This window comes from Pelodiscus sinensis, chromosome 1 (genome assembly GCF_049634645.1).
Source record: "Pelodiscus sinensis isolate JC-2024 chromosome 1, ASM4963464v1, whole genome shotgun sequence".
NCBI lineage: Eukaryota > Metazoa > Chordata > Testudines > Trionychidae > Pelodiscus > Pelodiscus sinensis.
Genome location: NC_134711.1, coordinates 291,188,446 through 291,210,306, shown reverse-complemented (window position 1 = coordinate 291,210,306; position 21,861 = coordinate 291,188,446). Strand labels below are relative to the sequence as shown.

The 21,861-nt window shown below is 43.4% G+C and overlaps 1 protein-coding gene across 5 annotated transcripts in view; it reads left to right on the top strand.

Moving 5' to 3' along the window:
• Nucleotides 1–21,861, top strand: part of INTS6 (integrator complex subunit 6) — a 110,570-nt gene that overhangs the window by 71,481 nt on the left and 17,228 nt on the right. For 4 of the 5 annotated variants that reach the window (XR_012900687.1, XM_075919091.1, XM_075919089.1 and 1 more), the window contains 5 exons: nt 1,773–1,988; nt 2,099–2,225; nt 6,808–6,950; nt 7,653–7,887; nt 19,411–19,782. Coding sequence is in view for 4 of the 5 variants with exons in the window: in XM_075919091.1 (XP_075775206.1) it covers nt 1,773–1,988; nt 2,099–2,225; nt 6,808–6,950; nt 7,653–7,887; nt 19,411–19,782 (1,093 nt within the window). In the remaining variant the exon portion in view is untranslated. The remainder of the gene's footprint in view (nt 1–1,772; nt 1,989–2,098; nt 2,226–6,807; nt 6,951–7,652; nt 7,888–19,410; nt 19,783–21,861) is intronic. The other variant, XM_075919093.1, reaches the window with a different exon arrangement.

The following is a 21,861-nucleotide window of genomic DNA, read 5'->3' as shown; positions in this document are numbered from 1 at the left end:
CTCATGATACTATCTACATTTTTTGTTAGTCTCTAAGGTGCTGCAGGACAATTTAAGTTTTTTGAAAATATCATTGAACCATATTGGTCCTTAACTTGAGGGTCTGTCCCCCTTTACTATATCTGAATTCCTATATGTGATTTCTGTTGGTACATTTTTCATTTCTGAATTAAGTTAAAAACTCTGTTTATAGACTAAACTGCAAAATATGTATACTGAAATATGGCTGGTTGGATAACTCAAAGTATATAGTATGTAAGCAGCATTTTCATATCTGCCAACTTTAATATATTTGTAGTTTAAAAGGCAATCCTTTCTGCTCTGAGTGTTAAAAAATCACATTACGCCTTGAATGAGATCAGGGATTTGAGCCTATATGTATTTGGACAAAATACAGCTTTTTTCATTTTTGGCCCATAATTTGTGAAGTGCTTCAGGATCCATGAAAAATGAAAGGTACTAGCTAAATATAAAACATAGTAAACAATGTCTTTAATCCACTTTGAAATGCTTCTTATAAATGGGGAAACTGGCACAGAAGGAACAAGGTTACACAGTAAGCCACTGGCAATGGTAGGGACTCTCCTGCTCTAGCAGCTAAAAAAACTATATATTTCCCATTATCAGTTACTGTTTATGTTCACAAACTTTTTTGGATAATGACAAATAGAATAGGTTGGACACAAAAAGATACAGAAATGCAAGCATTAATTACTTTGTATGTTAAAATTTCTTTAAGTTTAGAAACCTATAATATAGATCTTATTTTTAAGCTCCTAGACAAATCTAATGGAAATCTGTGATGAGTCTTACCAAATTGTGTGGTCATCTTGAACAAAAATCTGCAGAATATATCAATCTCTAGATTTATACGACTTTGGCTCAAAATACCTAAAATACATTGTTGTGTACAGTATGTTATAGCTATGGTATAGTGATCATTCTTAAAATATCTTTCATTTTGAAGTATTGTACCAGTTTGAGATTTATGTTCTGAAAATGGGAAATAACATTTAGATGTAAAGTATGGAAGGAACTTATGTGAAACCTCTGAATAAAGATTGTATGGCAGTTAGAAGTTCTCAAATGGCTTCTGGTTCATTGTTCAACTATATTCTGCCAAACTACTAGTGTTACCTTTCATAGCACATTTGATTTGGGGACATACTGAGCAGGTAAAAAATTACTGGCTATGGAGGACTGACTGCCAAATGGAGGAAGAATCAAAAGATTGCTGTTCCTTTATTTTGTTGAAGTTGAACTGTCTCTTCCTTGCTTTAATCTCACATTCTTTTGTATCTTTTGCCTTTTTTTTAAAAATAAATTGATATCATCGTATGAGTCCATAATAAATACCGCTAAATGAGATGTTACCTTCTGAGAATTCGCATAAAACTTCAGCTGTTTTCACAAAGTAAAATCCATGAGCACATGCAGAAATTGTGGCACATTTTTCCAATAATCTTAATCATGGCATTTTTCTGAAAATAAAAGCATTGCATGCATATTGGTGCTTAGATACTATAATAATGGGCACCCTAGAAATACATGGAAGAGCTAGACACAAAAACTGTTTACCATATTCTAATGATTTAGAATTGTAGTAGTACCTTCAGCAAACCACCGTAACACTCATACACATTATATTCTTGAATAGTATATTAATACATTGCCGAGTCTTCTAGGTAAGAATTAGAAATGAATTTAATATTCTGACTAATCCTTTTAAGAGTATATTGTCAATTTTATTTATTTATTTATTTCAAATTAAGGCCAAAATAGAGTCCGATAGAGTCATTGGCTCTGTAGGCAAAAAGGTAGCGCAAGAGACTGGAATTAAGGTCAGAAGCAGATCACACAACCTGTCTATGGCACATAGGAACGATTTTCAACAACTGCTACAGGGGATTACTGGGGAAATTCCTCATAGACTTCTAGACTTCAATATGAAGGAGTATGCTGGGTTCCAAATAGCTTTGCTGAATAAGGTAAGCACCATTATGTGTAATGTTGTTATTTTCAATACACTTCCATTGAAGTATTAGATGTTTTTTCATGTCGTATTAATCAAAACATTATTATATTGCTGCTACTGTAGGAATTGAAACCTCAAACCTTTAGAAATGCTTATGACATACCCAGAAGGAATCTTTTGGATCACTTAACAAGAATGAGGTCTAATCTTCTGAAGAGAACTCGCAAGTTTCTCAAAGGACAAGATGAAGGTAAGATTATTGGTTTGCTTGCATATCTTAAAGTGTGTAATATTAGCATAATTTTGTGTAGTTTGCTGAATGGAGTAAAGTTGATAGTTCTTCAATAGGTGCTTATTTGGAAGGTTTTCTTTCTGAAATAAACTTATTCTAAGACTTGTGCTGTTGCTCACAATCTCCAGTGGTTTTTCTTGTTTTTTTCACCACATGTTTATTGTAAGTTAGGCATGTTCTAGTGACTTATGGGAGAAAAAGCTTATGTCTTCCATCTAATTTCTTTATCCTTGTCTTAAGAACAGTTTTGTATTGTTCTGCTTTTGAACTTGTTTGTTTTTATTTCACTTTTTTCCAACTTTCTGGGTATATCAGAGGACAAATATCTTCTGGACAGTCCTGGACACTGAAGTTCTCTGTCCATATAATAGGTATATAATAGGCATTGGTAGAGCAAGTTACCCCACCCATCCTGCCAACTTGCCTTATGCTTGCCCTGAAAGGAGCACCTCTGAGTGAGAAGGTAGTTGTTTCCCTGCTAATTCAGTCCTTTTCTGTCTGTGGTGACTTACAGCAGGCAGTACAATGACTTACCATAGAATAATAGGACTGGAAGGGACCTCGAGAGGTCATCGAGTCCAGCCCCCCGCCCTCAAGGCAGGACCAAGCTCCGTCTACACCATCCCTGACAGATGTCTATCTAACCTGTTCTTAAATATCTCCAGAGAGGGAGATTCCCCCACCTCCCTTGGCAATTTATTCCAATATTTGACCACCCTGACAGTTAGGAATTTTTTCCTAATGTCTAATCTAAACCTCCCCTGCTGCACTTTAAGCCCATTACTCCTTGTCCTGTCCTCAGTAACCAAGAGGAACAAATTTTCTCCTTCCTCGTTGTGACACCCTTTTAGATATTTGAAAACCGCTATCATGTCCCCCCTTAATCTTCTTTTTTCCAAACTAAACAAGCCCAGTTCATGAAGCCTGGCTTCATAGGTCATGTTCTCTAAACCTTTAATCATTCTTGTTGCTCTTCTCTGTACCCTTTCCAATTTCTCCACATCCTTCTTGAAATGTGGCGCCCAGAACTGGACACAGTACTCCAGCTGAGGCCTAACTAGTGCAGAGTAGAGCGGCAGAATGACTTCACGAGTTTTGCTTACAACACACCTGTTGATACAACCTAGAATCATATTTGCTTTTTTTGCAACAGCATCACACTGTTGACTCATATTCAACTTGTGGTCCACTAGGACCCCTAGATCCCTTTCCGCCATGCTCCTTCCTAGACAGTCGCTTCCCATCTTGTATGTATGGAACTGATTGTTCCTTCCTAAGTGGAGCACTTTGCATTTCTCTTTATTAAACCTCATCCTGTTTACCTCTGACCATTTCTCTAACTTGCTAAGGTCATTTTGAATTATGTCCCTATCCTCCAAAGAAGTTGCAACTCCACCCAGTTTGGTATCATCTGCAAACTTAATAAGCGTACTCTCTATCCCAATATCTACATCATTGATGAGATATTGAACAGTACGGGTCCCAAAACAGACCCTTGTGGAACTCCACTTGTTATCCCTTTCCAGCAAGATTTAGCACCATTAACAACAACTCTCTGACTACGGTTATCCAGCCAATTAGGCACCCACCTTATCGTGGCCCTATCTAAGTTATATTTGCCTAGTTTATCAATAAGAATATCATGCGAGACCGTATCAAATGCCTTACTAAAGTCTAGGTATATGACATCCACCGCTTCTCCCTTATCCACAAGGCTCGTTATCCTATCAAAGAAAGCTATCAGATTAGTTTGGCATGACTTGTTCTTCACAAACCCATGCTGGCTATTCCCTATCACTTTATTACCTTCCAAGTGTTTGCATATGATTTCCTTAATTACCTGCTCCATTATCTTCCCTGGGACAGTCGTTAAACTGACCGGTCTGTAGTTTCCTGGGTTGTTCTTATTCCCCTTTTTATAGATGGGCACAATATTTGCCCTTTTCCAGTCTTCTGGAATCTCCCCTGTCTGCCATGATTTTTCAAAGATCATAGCTAAAGGCTCAGATACCTCCTCTATCAGTTCCTTGAGTATCCTGGGATGCATTTCCTCAGGACCTGGTGACTTGCTGACATCTAACTTTCCTAAGTGATTTTTAACTTGTTCTTTGTGTATCCTATCTTCTAATCTTACCCTTTCTCTGCTTGTATTCACTACGTTAGGCACACCTCCAGACTTCTCGGTGAAGACCGAAACAAAGAAGTCAATGAGCATCTCCGCCATTTCCAAGTTTCCTGTTACTGCTTCTCCCTCCTCACTAAGCAGTGGGACTACCCTGTCCGTGGTCTTCCTCTTGCTTTTAATGTATTTAAAAGGTCTTCTTGTTTCCCTTTATGCCTGTAGCTAGTTTGATCTCATTTTGTGCCTTTGCCTTTCTAATCTTGCCCCGCATTCCTGTGTTGCTTGCCTATATTCATCCTTTGTTATTTGTCCTAGTTTCCATTTTTTATATGACTCCTTTTTTATTTTGAGATCATGCAAGATCTCCTTGTTAAGCCAAGCTGGTCTGTTGCCATATTTTCTATCTTTCCTACACAGCGGAATTGTTTGCTTTTGGGCCCTTAACAACGTTCCTTTGAAATACTTCCAACTCTCCTCAGTTGTTTTTCCCTTCAGTCTTGCTTCCCATGGGACCTTACCTACAAGTTCTCTGAGCTTATCAAAATCTGCCTCCCTGAAATCCATTACCTCAGTTGTGCTGGTCTCCCTTCTACCTTTCCTTAAGATCATGAACTCTATTATTTCATGATCACTGTCCCCTATACTGTCTTCCACTTTCAAGTTTTCAACTAGTTCCTCCCTATTTGTTAAAACCAATCCAGAACAGCTTCTCCTCTGGTAGCTTTTTCAACCTTCTGAAACAAAGTTGTCTCCAATGCAGTCCAGAAACTTATTGGATAGCCTGTGCCCCGCTGTGTTAGTTTCCCAACATATGTCTGGATAGTTGAAGTCCCCCATCACCACCAAATCTTGGGCTTTGGATAGTTTTGTTAATTGTTTAAAAAAGGCCTCATCCACCTCTTCCACCTGGCTAGGTGGCCTGTAGTAGACTCCTAGACTTATGCTAGCTATAAATGATAGTATTAGAGCTCAAGAGAAGTACTCTGTTTCAGAATACTCTGCAGTTAGTGTTTCATTACACTGTGGCACCTGATGAGAAGAAGATAATAATGAAATAAAAATAGACAGAAAAGAGAAAACCAGACTTCTAACAACATTTCAAGATTGCAAATATTTGTTGGCCACTACCATCCAATGACTATTAAAAAACGTGTGGGCAGTTTCTGGAGAGCTGTCTGTATTACAACTGGCATGAATTCTAGGCTAATCTGCTACCCAACCTGTTTCCTTGCTGAGCAAAGGATTTGAGTGAAATGTGTCATGTTGTGAGGTGAGGTGAAAAACACATTAAAAACCTGAATCACAAGGCTCTTAAAAATGCTCTTGAAACTTGTACAATACTACAGGAATTTTGCAGCATGCTGACAATATTAGTAAGGACATTTATCAAGTTATTGGTGTTCAACTTCTGATGAAGTCTTCATATTTTTGGCAGGTGGGAAGGAACTTCTTTACATAATCAAAGTTCAGAGTAGGGTGTTGAAGTGGAATATTATTACACAGTTGTCTGCATCAGTGTAACAGTAACCTCAGTACATTTTACAATTAGTGTAGGGATGTTAGCAACTAGTCGACTCAACTAATCGCTTTCCCCCCCCTTGCTGTCTGTCAGAGAGAGGCAGCAAGGGGAGGGGAGGAGAAATAGGAGCTGGCTTAAAAGCTGGTTCCCTCTAGCACCATCTCTGTGGTGGGGAAGGGCAGGGGCATAGCGGGGAACTGGTGGCACTTCTGCCTTTGAAAAGTAGCAAGAGCAGGGCTCTTGCTACATTTCAAAAGAAGAAGCGCTGCAGAGAGCCTGGGGCAAGCTAGGGACTCAAAACAGTTTCAAAAGCAGAGAGCGCCGGGTCAGCAGGGCCCGTGCTCCCTGTGGCATTTCCACCTTTGAAATGTAGTAAGAGCCGGCAGGGCTTTTGCTACATTTCAAAGGTGGAGGCGCTCTTATCTACTAATCGAATAGTCAGTGCGAATTACATCGACTGTTTGATTAATTGATAAATCTAAATTTAACATCCTTAAATTAGTGTTTTCAGATAGTTGCCATTCCTTTCCATCCCATACTGTCCAAAAAGAATTGTGTATTATATTGGAAAAACAAAAACTGTACTCAGAAGACTATCACTCAATTCTACAGTGAGATGATGACAATAGACATTCTACATACGTTGATTTCTTCAACACCAAGGGAAGCCTTCCACAGTTTGTGAAGTAGTAGATTACATATTTTAACTATTTTGTTGACAAGGAGGAAGATAGGTTTTGAGCATTATCTCTGTATACTTTTCTGTTGACACATCTGGATGAAAAAGATGGAATAATATGAAAACTGGATATGTGAAAGGCATCCAGAATTAAATACTGATGAAATGAATAGTGTCATACTATTTCTACAGTCATAAAAATTATCTTCAATTCTAATAGATCAAGTTCACAGTGTACCAATAGCACAAATGGGAAATTATCAGGAGTTCCTAAAACAGATACCATCCCCCCTTCGAGAGCTAGACCCTGATCAACCCCGAAGGCTACATACATTTGGTAATCCATTTAAATTGGACAAGAAGGTAATTTCTCTTCCGTACTCTTTTTGTGTTAAATTAGTGCTATGGCATGTGTATGTATTGCTAATTATAAGCTTATCCAACTGCTTAAGAAATATAGGGACCTTCTTTTCCAAATTTTCTCAACCCTTTTTTAGATCCCTGTATTTTCATGGAGGGACAGACTTTTAATTAGAAGTCATTTATAAAGTTTCTGACTTTTTAATATGCTAAATTCATATGTTGTGAGATTGCCATCACTCTATTCTTTTTTATTCCACTCCCATTTATTAAATCCTTCCTTAGCAAAAAGCTTGCATTAACTTGATGGCTTCTCTAGTTTTCTACTTCACAAATCCAGGTCTTTGACTTGACTTGAGCGAATTACCAATATAGTTGAATGTATAACTGATTAAAAAATTACATTGTGTGTAACTCTAGTTTAAAGGTTACATTTTACCTACACAATTTTATAACAGTGGTCACCATTCTTTCTTTGCATATTGTTTATAGAGTGGTCTTCAACACATTAGTTCCCCAGAGTAAATAATTTGACTTTTTTAAACTTGACATCTAAGAAACCAAGTCAAGGTGGCTTATTTTACCTGATTGGATTGTCTAATACCTGACAGTGTCAGGAAATGGTTGGATGTGTGATGTTTTTTGTTAAACTTGCTGTGCAAAATAACACAGATTTAAGGAAGCTTTTTTATATATTTGTTACAGGGAATGATGATAGATGAAGCAGATGAATTTGTATCAGGGCCCCAAAATAAACACAAACGACCTGGAGAGCCTAATATGCAAGGGATTCCTAAAAGACGTCGGTGTATGTCACCTCTTCTAAGAGGCAGGCCACAGACTCCTCCTGTTGTGAATAATCATATTGGAGGAAAAGGGCCACCTATACCTATTACGCAAGCACAACCAGATCTTGTGAAACCTATTCCTATTCACAAAAGTAAGTTTAACTCTATTTCAGTTAATTTTTTGTCTTGCCTTCATTTAGTTCTTCAGTTAATTCACTTTACTATTTTATACAAAAGGATATTTTAGTTGTTCTGCAAAAAGTACTCAAAAGAGTAAGCATGCTGTAGATTTCTCAAATTTGAGCATTTGAATAGCGTGTTCCAAACGGTATGTAAATGTGCAGCCTTAAGTATTCAAATTAATTTGCATATTGGCATCTCACAGGCAAGAAATGTTTGCCATTATTTTTCATTTTAAAGCGATATAAAGATTTCTGAAATTTAACTATCTGCCATTGAAACACCACTTTCTAAAACTACATTGTTCTGTATAAGGGAAAGTTTTCTATGATATAGACAAAGGTATTTGTCCAATGCCTTTTAGTTATTTCACATGTATGCATTTTTCAGATTTAATGATACACAAATTGACTGTAACGATATAGTAAGTAAAATAAATGTCAGTGAAGTTTGTAGTAACTATGTTCCTGGCAAATGTGAGGGGGCAGAATATGGAGGGTTTCATATTTATAGACTTGTCATGTTTGTTGTTTGCCTACCTGCACTCTTTATATTGAGTTCCTTTAAATTTTCCTCCATAAATCACTCTTTTGAGCCCCTGATTATTTCTCTTGCTCTTGTCTTCCTCAGCATTTTAGTAATAAGAAAATGGACGTATTAGTATAACATTTCAGGTTTATTTGCACCAGAGGCAAGTTAGAGGGTTTTTACCTTTCTTTTCTGTGATGTGGTATTCCAGTATAGGTGAAGAGTTTAAGAAAGGAGTTTGATATTTCAGCCATTAAATTCAACTCCATCCTTTCTTACAAGTAGGCCTACTCTCCCTTCCCACCCTCCCCCAACAATATAGAAAGCATTTTAACTCATTTTCTTTGGTGCTTATTATTTTTTACACTTAACTAACTTAATATTCTTCTTCGAGTAGTGTCCCCGTGGATGCTCCACTGTAGGTGAAGGGTCGCCCTGAGCCTCAGATCGGAGCTTTCTATAGCAGTTTCCCCTGTTGAGCCACGCATGCCCAGGAGGCGTCTCGAGCCCTTCCCGCCTCCTGTGGAGCGTGACTCAACCCCCTCCCTTTCAGTTCCTCTTTAACCGCCCTCGCCAACGGACGGAGCAAACAGGAGCTCCCTGTCAGACTCTCTGACTACCTTTCTCTCCCTAGTTTAGTCATAGTTCTTTCCCCTGATATCCCAAGTTACTTTTCCTTGTTTCTTCAAAAAAAAAAAAACAAAAAAACCTAGTAATAAGGAAAATACACTTACCTAAACCCCCCCTCAGGGGGCTTGAACCGTCTTAAACCGGGACTCTCACAGCTGTTCAACACAGGAAAGAAAGAAGAGACTTAAAAAAAAAAAAAACCAACACGGACACTGACGACAATAACAGTAACAGTCAAATAAATACATAGAACAAGCTCAAAGAGGAGAGAACCGGCCATGTCCGCCTCCTCAGGCTTTAAAAAATGCGACCAATGCCGGGACCCTATGCCGGTTTCAGATGGACATTCAAAGTGCATTCGCTGTTTGGGGGAATTTCACTCTCCCCACAGCTGCACTCATTGCAATTCACTCACGGCGAGAGCCAGGAAGGACCGAGAGCTCCGCCTGAGAATGATCTTATTTGAAAAGGCTTTACAGCCCGCTGGGGAACAGGCGGCAACACGACAAGAGCCTCCCCCACCCTCCAGGAGCGAGCCGAGGGGCAGACCCTCACCATCCCGCTCCTTACTAGCCTCTTCCTCTCCAAAACATGGAGGAGAGGCACACCAGAGCGGGAGGACCCCTGCCACGAAGGCTTCGGGGCGATCCACTCCGCACCGGCGTCGGGGCGCGCTACGGCTGAGCGGCCCCGGGAGCGCTCCAAACAGCTGGCACGGCAAGAAAAGCCGGCGCTGAAGCAAACCGCGGTGCCGCTTCAAACGGCGGCACCGCTTTCAACCCCGACGCTGCCTCAAGCTTCGGCGGCGCCGAAAGCTGCAGCACAGCTTAAAGCTACGGTGCCGACTAAAGCCACGGCACCGCAGCAGAGCGAGTCACAGCCTCCCAAGCGCCCGGCACCACCTTCAGCTAAACAGCGTGATGCTGCACTAACGCTGCCAGCGCAAACAGACAGGCAGCCAGATGACACTGCTATGGAGCAGCCTCAGCAGGAAACTCACTCACACAGCAGCTTTTATGATCAGTGCCTGCCTTCCACATCTTACTCACCTGGGAAGTCCCCATCAGGGCTACCCCTTCCCAGGTCTACACCACTCTTATCCGGCCAAGACGCTCCTCTTCCTGAGGATGACCACCACACGTCTTATTCCTCGAGGCACGCATCACCTAGGCAGTCTTGCTTTCATCATTACAGGGCTCCACCACAACAGAACCAATGGCACCCATACTGGCCTTACCCACCCCCACCTTATCCACAATGGGGACCCTGGGAACACTGGGAGCCATGTGGACAAAGCTCCCCAACTCACTCCACTCCATCCTGGAGAAGCTTATCTCTGCCGCAGTCCCTACCTCCAGTAATTCTTTCGGATGAGGAGGTGGACCGAATCTTGACAATGAATCAGACAGTCATTCAATAAATGTTACACATTCTGATGCTCCCGATACACAATCAGATGAAGCCGTAGTTCCATCAGATTCTGCACCAATTGATGACCTAAAACAGTTCCAGGATCTATTCAAGAGGGTAGCAACAAGCCAGAATGTTTCCCTGCAAGAGGTCCAGAAGAAACAGTACCAATTGCTAAAAAATCTCCATCCTACATTACATAGCAAGATTGCTCTGCCTATAGACGAGGCAATAATGGAGACCTCGGAAGACCTCTGGAAACACCTGCATCCATTCAACCAACTAATAAAAGAATTGATAGGAAGTACTTTGTCCCATCAAAAGACAACGACTTTCTCTTCACACACCCACAACGTAACTCGTTAGTCGTAGACTCAGCACAACAACGTGCAAAGCTCCCACAATACAAGTTGGGCAACGCAGACAAGGACCACAAAAAGTTGGACTCCTTTGGCAAGAAGGTATTCTCCTCTTCCACCCTACAACTCAGAATATCGAACTACTCCGCTCTTTTAGCAAATCATGACTTTGACAATTACTCGAAACTGGGAGAACTGGTGCCACATCTCCCCGAGTCTAAAAGATCCATCTTGAAAACAATAGTTCATGAGGGCCATATGATCGCCCGCACTGCTCTCCAAACCGCAATGGATGTTGCTGACACCGCAGCCCGAATTACAGCTACAGCGGTGGTCATGCGTAGAGCTTCTTGGCTCCAGTCGTCAGGAGTTCCCTGCGATCTCCAGCCTAAAGTAGAAGATCTGCCATTCGACAAGCAAAAGCTATTTGCAGCTACTACGGACGAAATACTCCATAACAGCAAAAATTCCAAGTCCACACTTCGCACGTTGGGCATGTACATGCAGCCCTATAGACGTGGATGATACACCCCATATAACTCATACAACCGATACCAATATGGGCAATACAATAGACCACAGAGGCCCTATGAAGACACTAGACCAAGGCAACGAGGTCCCAGAAGGCGCCACAACCAGGCCCGCCCACCAACTACCCAACCATCTAAACAGCAAATTTGAAGATTTGGTCGAGGGCCTGCAACACCCTTCTTACAATCTACCACGACTCCAACATGGCCATCTGTTCACCCACCGTTTGCGGCCATTCCTTCCTCAATGGGAATCCATAACATCGGACCGCTGGGTTTTAGAGATCATTCGAGTGGGCTACACCATCCCATTTACCTCTATCCCCCGTACCGTTCCCCCTATCCCGTCCCTCTTCAGGGACCACTCTCACGAGACCCTTCTGAAACAAGAAATCGATCGACGACTCCTCATCGGAGCAGTAGAAAGGGTACCCCGAGAGTTCCACGGGAGAGGGTTTTACTCGAACTATTTCTTAACCGAAAAACGAACAGGGGGTTGGAGACCTATATTGGACCTCCGCAAACTGAACAAGTTTCTCAAGAAACAGCATTTCAAGATGGTCACTCTCTCCACAATCATTCCTGCGCTAGATCAAGGGGACTGGTTTGCAGCCCTCGACCTCCAAGATGCCTATTTCCATGTAACCATCCACCCCTCCCACAGACGTTACCTACGCTTCATGTTGGGACCAGACCACTTCCAGTACAGGGTTCTTCCCTTCGGCCTCTCATCAGCCCCGAGGGTATTTTCCAAGCTACTGGCGGTCGTGACGGCGTAGCTCAGACGACAAAATGTCATCATATTTCCCTACCTAGACGACTGCCTTCTAAAGGGATCCTCGTACGCCGAAACAGCCTCTATGATACAGACGACCACGACCCTCCTCAGTCGTCTAGGCCTTCTAATCAACCAAGACAAGTCAACTCTGCACCCGGTTCAAGACATAGAGTTCATTGGCGCACGCCTGGACTCAGTGACAGCCCGGGCATACCTACCTCGGCAACGTTTTGCAACTATGCAAGAAATTATAAACGGGATGCTTACAGTTCCTACCACCACGGTACTTACATGCCTCCGACTAATGGGGCACATGGCTTCCACCACCTACGTAGTCCACCATGCTCGTCTGCACTTTCGATGTTTTCAACTCTGGATGGCAACCGTATATATCCCATCACGACACCCTCGAAACAAAACGGTTACTATCCCACCAGACGTGCTGGCATCCTTACAATGGTGGACAGTGCCAAACAATCTTCTGACGGGGGTTCCATTCCAACAAACCGAACCCACTATCCAAATCACCACAGATGCTTCCATGCTCGGCTGGGGGGCACATATGGACGGTCACAAAGCTCAAGGCAGGTGGTCCCCAAACGAGACACGCTTACATATCAATCTCCTCGAATTGAGGGCAGTAAGGAATGCCTGTGCACACTTTGCCTCCGACATCGCCAAACACACAGTCCGCATCCTAACGGACATCTGCACGATGTTCTACATAAACAGACAGGGTGGAGCCCGCTCCCGCTCTTTATGCGCGGAGGCTATTCGCCTGTGGAACTCGTGCATCCGCAACCAAGTCACCCTTATAGCATCCTACCTGCCCGGAGTGAACAACATCAAAGCGGACTCACTCAGCCGAAACTTCACCTTGAACCACAAATGGGAGTTACATGCAGAGGTGACGAACTCAATTTTCCACCAGTGGGGATGGCCATCGATAGACCTCTTTGCTTCTACCCAGAACACCAAACGTCCCCAATTCTGCTCATGTGCGGGACTTGGCAAACACTCTCTGGGGGATGCCTTCCTGATCAATTGGACAGCCTCCCTACACCACGCCTTTCCTCCCATACCGCTCATCCCAAGAGTCCTGCGCAAGATCCTGAGAGACAAAGCCCTAGTCATCCTGATTGCGCCATCATGGCCTCGCCAAACCTGGTACCCATACCTTCACAGGCTAGCGGTCCAGCCTCCCTACCCGCTACCGTACCGGATAGACCTACTATCTCAGGACGACGGCAAGATATTGCATCCACAACTCAATACCCTGCATCTTCAAGCTTGGCTTCTCTCTGGTTCTCAGAGGTAGAAGATCGCTGCTCCCAGCGAGTAAAAGACATCCTCCTCCAGAGTAGGAGACAGTCTACTCGGAAAACTTACCAACAGAAATGGGCACGTTTCTGTCACTGGTGTCAGCGAGTCAAAGTGGAGCCCCGTGCCTCACCATTAGATACCATTCTAGACTACATTCTGGACCTTAAAGCATCAGGACTCTCTATCTCCTCCCTAAGAGTACACCTCTCTGCAATAGCAGCATTTCATACACCAGTAGATGGATTCTCCATTTTTAGCCATCCTATTACAAAAAGATTCCTCAAGGGACTCCAGAATGTGTACCCACCACATAGGGCTCCACCCCCTTTGTGGGACCTAAATCTTGTTTTGAACTGCCTTACCAGACCTCCCTTTGAGCCACTGGCAACAGTGCCACTTCCTTTCCTTTTTATGAAGGTCTGTTTCCTCTTAGCCATCACCTCCGTCAGGAGGGTGAGCGAACTCGGAGCATTAATGTCAGAACCTCCTTACACAATTTTCACAAAGGATAGGGTCATACTTAGACCCCACCCCACGTTTTTGCCAAAGGTCGGCACAGAATTCCATATTAACGGACCGATCGTGTTACCTACCTTTTCCCCAAAACCGCACTCTTCGCAGACAGACGCCAGCCTGCACACTCTGGACATCCGGAGGGCTCTGGCCTTCTTCCTAGAAAGAACGAAACCATTCCGTAAATCTGAAAGACTTTTTATCTCCATTGCTGAACGATCCAAAGGCACACCAATATCATCTCAACGAATCTCAAAGTGGATATCGACATGCATAATTAAGTGCCACTCTCTGGGCAATAGACCGCTGATATGCCCACCACGAGCGCACTCTACTCGAGCCACGGCTGCTTCCACAGCCTTTCTGGGCAATGTCCCCTTAAGAGACATTTACCGGGCAGCGACATGGTCCTCAGATCATACCTTTGCTAAACATTACGCCATTCTTCCACAACTTAAGAGTGACTCAGCAGTTGCCACGGCAGTGCTCTCCACCACTGCCAAACATTGACTCCGGCTCCCTCCAACCATATACTGGATACTGCTTTGTAGTCACCTACAGTGGAGCACCCACGGGGACACTACTTGAAGAAGAAAAGGAAGTTACTCACTTTGTGCAGTAACGAGTGTTCTTCGAGATGTGTGTCCCCGTGGGTGCTCCACGACCCTCCCTAACTCCCCTCTGCTCGGAGTCGAAATTACTCGGGCGGAGACGAGGAACTGAAAGGGAGGGGGTTGAATCACGCTCCTCAGGAGGCGGGAAGGGCTCGAGACGCCTCCTGGGCATGCGTGGCTCAACAGGGGAAACTGCTATAGAAAGCTCCGATCTGAGGCTCAGGGCGATCCTTCACCTACAGTGGAGCACCCACGGGGACACACATCTCGAAGAACACTCGTTACTGCACAAGGTGAGTAACTCCCTTTTCTAGTTTGGTTTGGTTCTGTCATTTGGCTTCATACAGCGAACAGACCCTTCTGAAATCAGTTGGTTAATCTTTGTATTGACTGTAAGAGGCATTGTAGCTTGTTTTAATGATGGTGTTTCTGAGAATCCCCAGTTGCTTTGCACCATGGTAGATTTTAAACCTTCCATCTTGTGTTATTTACTAGGCTTCCTTTTTTAATTACAAATTTTGTATTCAGGTGATGGTTGCATTCTCTTATTTTTGGCTCATTATCTTTCCCCTTGTAACACAGTAATTTATTAATTCAGTAAGACCACACTTATAATTAGATACCACTATAAGGCATTCAAGTAGAGTGACATTCAAGAGTAATAGTGCCTGATTTTAGCTGGATTTCATCCTCACTTCTTGCAGGTGTAATTTTGTGCTTGCAACTAAATGTCATATTAAAGCTTACTGTTTAGATGATGATATATATGATAGATTACAGACTTAAATTAGGTATGCAGTTAATCTAGTAAGATTTATTTTTGCAACTCTGAGCAGAAAAATAACATTCTTTTTTGAGTGTTTGCTCATGGCCATTTACTGTAGGTGTGCGCGCTTACCACATGCACTGGTGCCAGAAGACTTTCCCTCAGCAGTATCTGTAGGGGACTGATTCCAATGCCCTGTAAGTGGAGCATGCATGCTGCGCTATATAGGGCGTTGTCGAACCCCCTGCTCCCTCATTTCGTTCTTACTACCAGTGACACTACTTGGAACTGCATACTCCAACTTGGGCTGTAATCTTTAGTTTAAGATCTGCTATTCAATCGTTAAAAAAGTGGTCGTGTAGCTCCTTAGAGACTAACAAAAATATATAGTGGATTGTGCCCACAAAAGCTCATGATATAAGGTGCTACAGGACCACTCATTGTTTTTTTGCAATTAGACTAACATGGTTACCCCTCTGTGACACTCATTTGTAAATAGTTTCCCTCTAGTTGTTTAAATACTTGTAAATAGTTGCAGATAGGGACCTAGCCCAGGGGTGAGGTGCGGGTTGGGCATGTCCCACTCCCCTAGCTTTAAAGCTTGTGATATGTGCCGCAAGCCTTTGCCAGTTAGCAAGACACATGCTGATTGCCTTCACTGTTGTGGGGAAGCCCATATTTCGGAAAAGTGTCGATCTGCAGATTGTTTCATTCTCAGACAATAAAAGATAGGGTCATCTGGCTAAAAGCTCTACTCATGGAGTCCACTCTTACTCTCTAGCACCAGCGCTTGGACTTGGCACCGAGCGCCAATACCTTAGTGTGGTTCGCTTCGTCTATGGCATAAATCCAGCACCAGTCATCTTCCATGGTTCCAGCCAAGAAGTCCAAAAGGTCAACCAAAGACAAGTCTCCCACTCTGTGAAAAGAGAAGGTGAAGAAAGGGGAGCATGGTGGTGACCACGTGCCCGACACATCTTTGGCACAGACCGAGCAGAACAGCTGTTCCCTGTTGCCCGCCCCAATCGTCCAGGTCCCTTTTACTCTGGAGGCTTTTCAGGCAATGCAGGATATTATCACTGTCCCTGTGCTGCTGACTCAAGCACAGCTCAGCCCCCAAAATAGAGGGATTTTGCTCCTTGATCACTAAGCACCTGATGCTCTTGCGCTCCCCAAGTGGATCGGAGAGCTCCTCATAGCACTGCATGGTCACTTCATCTGAAGCATCACCGGAGTCTAGGCATAAACCTATGAAGGCTATGGCAGCCAAGGCACGCTGGAGCTAGTCACTCCCTGCATGTGAGTCATTCTAGGATGGATCCCTGCAAGCTCAGCACCACTTCCTATGCTGCAGTTATTGACTGGCACAGAACTATTTGAATCAAGACTACAGGTCCTGCTCGACTTCCCAGCACTAGGCACCAATTTCTCAGTGCCCAATCGCAGCCACAACAGAGCAGGTCTCAAGACTGCCCTTGAGCAGCTGACACTGATCTAGCTAGTCTCCATGTTCTTTAAGGTCTGTGTTGTCTTGCAACTCTCGGTACTGAACAGAAAAAACCACGGGCTCCATGTTGTGAACCTTGGGCGCAGTCTGCTCTGTCAGCACTGCATTAGAATTAGTTTCCCTACCTCTGTCTCAATCATTGTCACTGTACCACCTCAGGCCAGTTACTCCTCAAGTGGAAGAAGAGGTGGGGGTGCTCAGCCCCCAGCAGCAGAGGAAGAGCAGTTGGTCTGAGCCACCGCATCCGCAGATGAGGCTATTGTGGCACATCCCTTGCCCCCTTCAGTGGTACCTTCAAGATGATAAAACCCACAAGGATGACTTAAAGAGGGTGGCTGCTAACCTGGAACTCCAGGCAGAGGAAATGGAGGAGGCCTCTAACTCCCTATTTGGAGTCCTTTGATAGATGCTTGCCAGGGTAGTCCTACTGCTGCATGATGGAGTGGCCAAGATTGACAGAGTTCTGTGGTAAACTCTTTCTTCCCTTCTCCTCATTTAAAAAAGGAGGGGAAGGAAATATTTTATCCCCACAAAAGGCCATGAGTCTATTCCAAATTTCCACAAGCCCCTGAAGAGGAGGTGAGGGAGCCTCAACACCTAGGGCAGCACTGCAAGTGGCTTCTGATGTGGTGGACTCAGCAGCACATTGCGTAGCATCTACAATTTCTATGTGAAGGGTGGTACGGTGGTCCCTCTTAGTAGGGTAATCTCCAGAAGCCCAGCATTCCAACCAGGACCTTCCCTTTGACAGGGCTGCCCTATTTTGCAGAACAAACGAACGAGAAATTCAGACACCAGCAGTGCCCTCAGAAAAACTATTTTGGGGGCTTATCTAGATTTTATTTTACTTTAGCATTCCGGAGCACCTCATATTCCTTTCTTTCTCTCACCCTCCAAAAAGCCTTTCTTTTTTCCTTGCTCACTTCTAGAGTTATTGGAAGACCTCTTGGTCATGCCTGGTTCCTCAGGCTTTAAAAGGTGTTTAACCTGTAGACTGTCCATTTCAGTCTCTGACACACTCAGGGTATGTCTACACTACAAAGTTAGTTCGAACTAACGGACGTTAGTTCGAACTAACTTTAATAGGTGCTACACTAGTGCTCCGCTAGTTCGAATTTGAATCGAACTAGCGGAGCGCTTAGTTCGAACTAGGTAAACCTCATTTTACGAGGATTAAGCCTAGTTCGAACTAGCTAGTTCGAATTAAGGGGTGTGTAGCCCCTTAATTCGAACTAGTGGGAGGCTAGCCCTCCCCAGGTTTCCCTGGTGGCCACTCTGGCCAACACCAGGGAAACTCTATGCCCCCCTCCCGGCCCCGGACCCCTTAAAGGGGCACGGGCTGGCTACGGTGCCTGTGCCAGGTGCAAGCCTGCCAGCACCCAGCCAGCAGACCCTGCACCTGGCACGGCACAGAGCCACCCATCCGATGTCCCCCAGCCTACCCCCTCTTCCCGGGACCAGGCTGGCGGCTCCCGGGAGCTTGCCCTGGACTGCAAGAGGCGGGCACCTTCCTGGGCTAGTGCGGACATCGTGGACCTCGTCCACGATCTCCGCACTAGGCACAGGAAAGTGGCTGTCTTTCTTTCTCTCTCTCTCTCTCTCCCCGCTGCTTTGGAGTTTCTTGTTGATCCTCTGCAGCAGGAAAGGAACTGAGGGGTTGGTTGGTTGAGCATGTGGGATAGCCACTTGTAACGGCATTTTCCAGCTGCCCTGCATGTTCAGACTACCATAAATCTCTGAGCAGAGGCACTCAGATACCTAAAGTGGAGCACGCACAGGGACAACCATCTCAAAGAACCCAGTACTGCACACGTGAGTAACTGCCTTTTTGTGAGAATTGACTCTAGGACAAATTACAATTGAATAACTAGATATAGTCAGACGTACTGGGATATGCCTTCTAATAAAGTTTAGGCCCTTTCCCAGTACAAAAAGTTTGTTGCCCCTCTTGTCTTTTAATACAACAAATAAAGTAAAGGAAAAAGGCTGGTATATCCTGTTAGGTGGGTCTCACTGATATTGATATATTAGTGAATAGAATCTCTTTAATCTGCATCATTTCAAAATATTGCAACACATACGCTTGTACTTGGTGAGCTTCACTCTGTTGAACAGTGAACTTTATTCCTTTAATGAGGAGCCTGTGTGTTGCATAGGTCTTTGAGCCATCCCTTCTGAACTAAAACTAATGTTATCAGTTAATCCTAATGGGATGAGGTAAGTAATTCCTCACAGAAACACTTTTTATCTTCTGTTCATTTGACTTCTGGCTTTGTTGTTAGTCCATATAGGTCTTCCCTTTTTCTCGTGATGAATGCCTCCGTGTATTGCTAGATCGCCATCAATACACATTCCAGGTGTTCTGTACCAATATCGTGTTGTGATGCCCCGATGTTGCAGAAATATCTTACCTTCTCCTAAACCTAGCTGCTGAACATGTTCACACAAGACAAGATACTTGTACCAAATCATAGATAATTTTGATTGTTTCTAATACATGTTTGCCAGTTTGTCTCTTCATAGTTTTTATTTTTCAGCTTCAGAAGCCAATAACGAGATTGCAGCGGATGATGTGATTGAGAATCATGTTGCAGACCCACTTTCATCAGATGTTTTTCCAAATGCTATGGATTCTGAATTTTCAGTGTTGTCTTCTCCATTCAGTCCATTGGACCGACCTACAACTCATTCAGAGGATTTAGGCCATGAACATTTAGGAACTAATAACCTTAATGTTGATGAATTTATGCAAAATCATGAGTCGTGTGGTGAAGAGCAAAGTGCTCAAGAAAACTTGGCAGCATCTTCGCCAAACAAAGGGAAAAAAGTGATGCTTTCCAGAAGTGAGAGAGAGGTTAATATAGAACTAAAAGCACAAATTATGAAGGAGATTAGAAAGCCAGGAAGAAGTAAGTATAAGAAATCTAAACCACTATCTTTATATCCAGATTATTGGAGATGTAACTAGACTCAGTTGAAATATTTAAACTAGATCATTTTATTTTGAAAGATACTAAATCATGAAAGAAATAGAGAGATCTGTGATTAATAGCAGAGGTAAAAATAAAAGAGAAACACAATGTGTACTAGGAGAATTTACAAGGAAATCCTTTCAATGCAAAGTTTATAAGGACTCTTTAGAAAATTTGAAAATATATTTTTTCATGCTTTCCTAAGTGGGTGTGTGGAATAGGACTTATAGCCCTCTGTGTTTATATTCGTCACCATACAAGTGTCAGAGTTTGTGCTTACCTTCTTTGACAGTATCCTGGGTTTAGTACGTTTGGGTTTTAATATTAAAGTTGACAAATAACAATTAATTTTTCTTTGAGTGATGGTCCTTGTGTATGTTCCTTATGTGTAATAAGCATGTACACCATGAGCTTGAGTCTGGAATTTTTACGAGCATTATCCATTGGCTTGCATGTGTGCCATAGCTCTCCTTGTGCTTAGAAGGATCTGATGGTGAAGGCTCAGGATAAAGAGCTTCTGATGCTTCCTTCCATTTCTAGAGCTGATGCGATACCCGTAACAATAAGACCCCAGAGGAACCCAACTGCCACAGTGATGACGGAAGCTACAATTTTGACAGCTCTGCCAATGGATTCTTTTTGTACTTTGGGGTGATCAGAGACCTATGATGCCCTTACTTATCTCATCCATCCCTATTATTGATTCCATCTCCATTGTGGGATGTTGATAGAGGAAAAGCCTAACCTGTTGAGGCACAGCTATTGGAATGGTTCAGCATAAGAAAAGGGATTGGGCTTTTTCCTTGGATGAGTCTGTGCAGCAGTAAATGGAGGACCAGAATACAGCAGGCAAAGAAATAGGTGATATCCTATGCTACAGAAAGGGGGACAGTCCTCTGCCAGTTGATCCATCTTACTGTGAGGACTCTGGGATCCCTATCCTGGACACTCAAGATTGGTGCAGGCATCCTGTTTGCCATCACCTGGACACCCGCAACTGGCTGTTTTGGACGATTTGGAATGGGAGAGTGAGGAGGATCAGATATTTGTGAGGTTCTTGGAGCAGTCTTGTCATCTTCACTGGATGAGGCAATTTCTTTGTTTTCTCTGTATCTGCCAGATGACTTGAAATAATATCAAGACTTCATGTCCAGGGTGGCTGCAGAGCTATAGATTCAGATTGAGGAAGTTCAGGAGTTTGTGTATTTTTTTTAAAAATTCTGCAGCCTTATAGTCCCTGATTAGTGGCCACCATCATAAATGAAGTCATCATGGACTCAGCAGAGCTAGTTTGGCATGTTGCTGCTTCTTGTACTCACACCCTTAACAGGGCTGAGAAACACTACTTTGTTCCATCTAAGGGTAAGTTTTTGTTCTCTCATCCACCACTGAATTCTTTGGTGATTTAGGCAGCTACAGAGCAGCCCAAGCAACAGCCTCCAAAGACTACTCCTTCTGAAAGGAGATACAAGTGATTCAACCTTCTAGGGAGAATGGTTTCTTCTACATCATCCATTTCAGTGTCTCAAATGATCAGGCCTTCTTAGCCAAACATTATTTTTACTATAATTTTTTGGAATTTAAGGACAAGCTCCTTGAAGAGGGCCTAATTCCAGGCCTTAGTGAATGAGGGCAGATTGGTGGCCAAAGCTTCCCTCCAAGCTGCATTGTGTGCAGCAAATATTGCATCTAAGGGAATAGTTTACAGCTGTATTATGGAAAAAGTCTTGTCGGGTTATATTCCTCTGATGTTCCTAGAGAGGTGCAGAGTACCTTCCAAGATCTGCCCTTCAGTACTATCCACTTGTTTCACAAAAAGGCAGATGAGTCTTTTCATTCCCTCAGACTCAAGCACAATACTTTACTTGCTGAGCATTTATTCTCCTGCCCCTAAGAGAAAACACCATTGACATGGGTATGGGGCAAGGCTGCCACCTCAGTTGTTTTACCACCAACATCCTCAGGGACCACCACACAAGAGACTGAAGTTTATAGACCCAGGATCCTAGTCTCTAT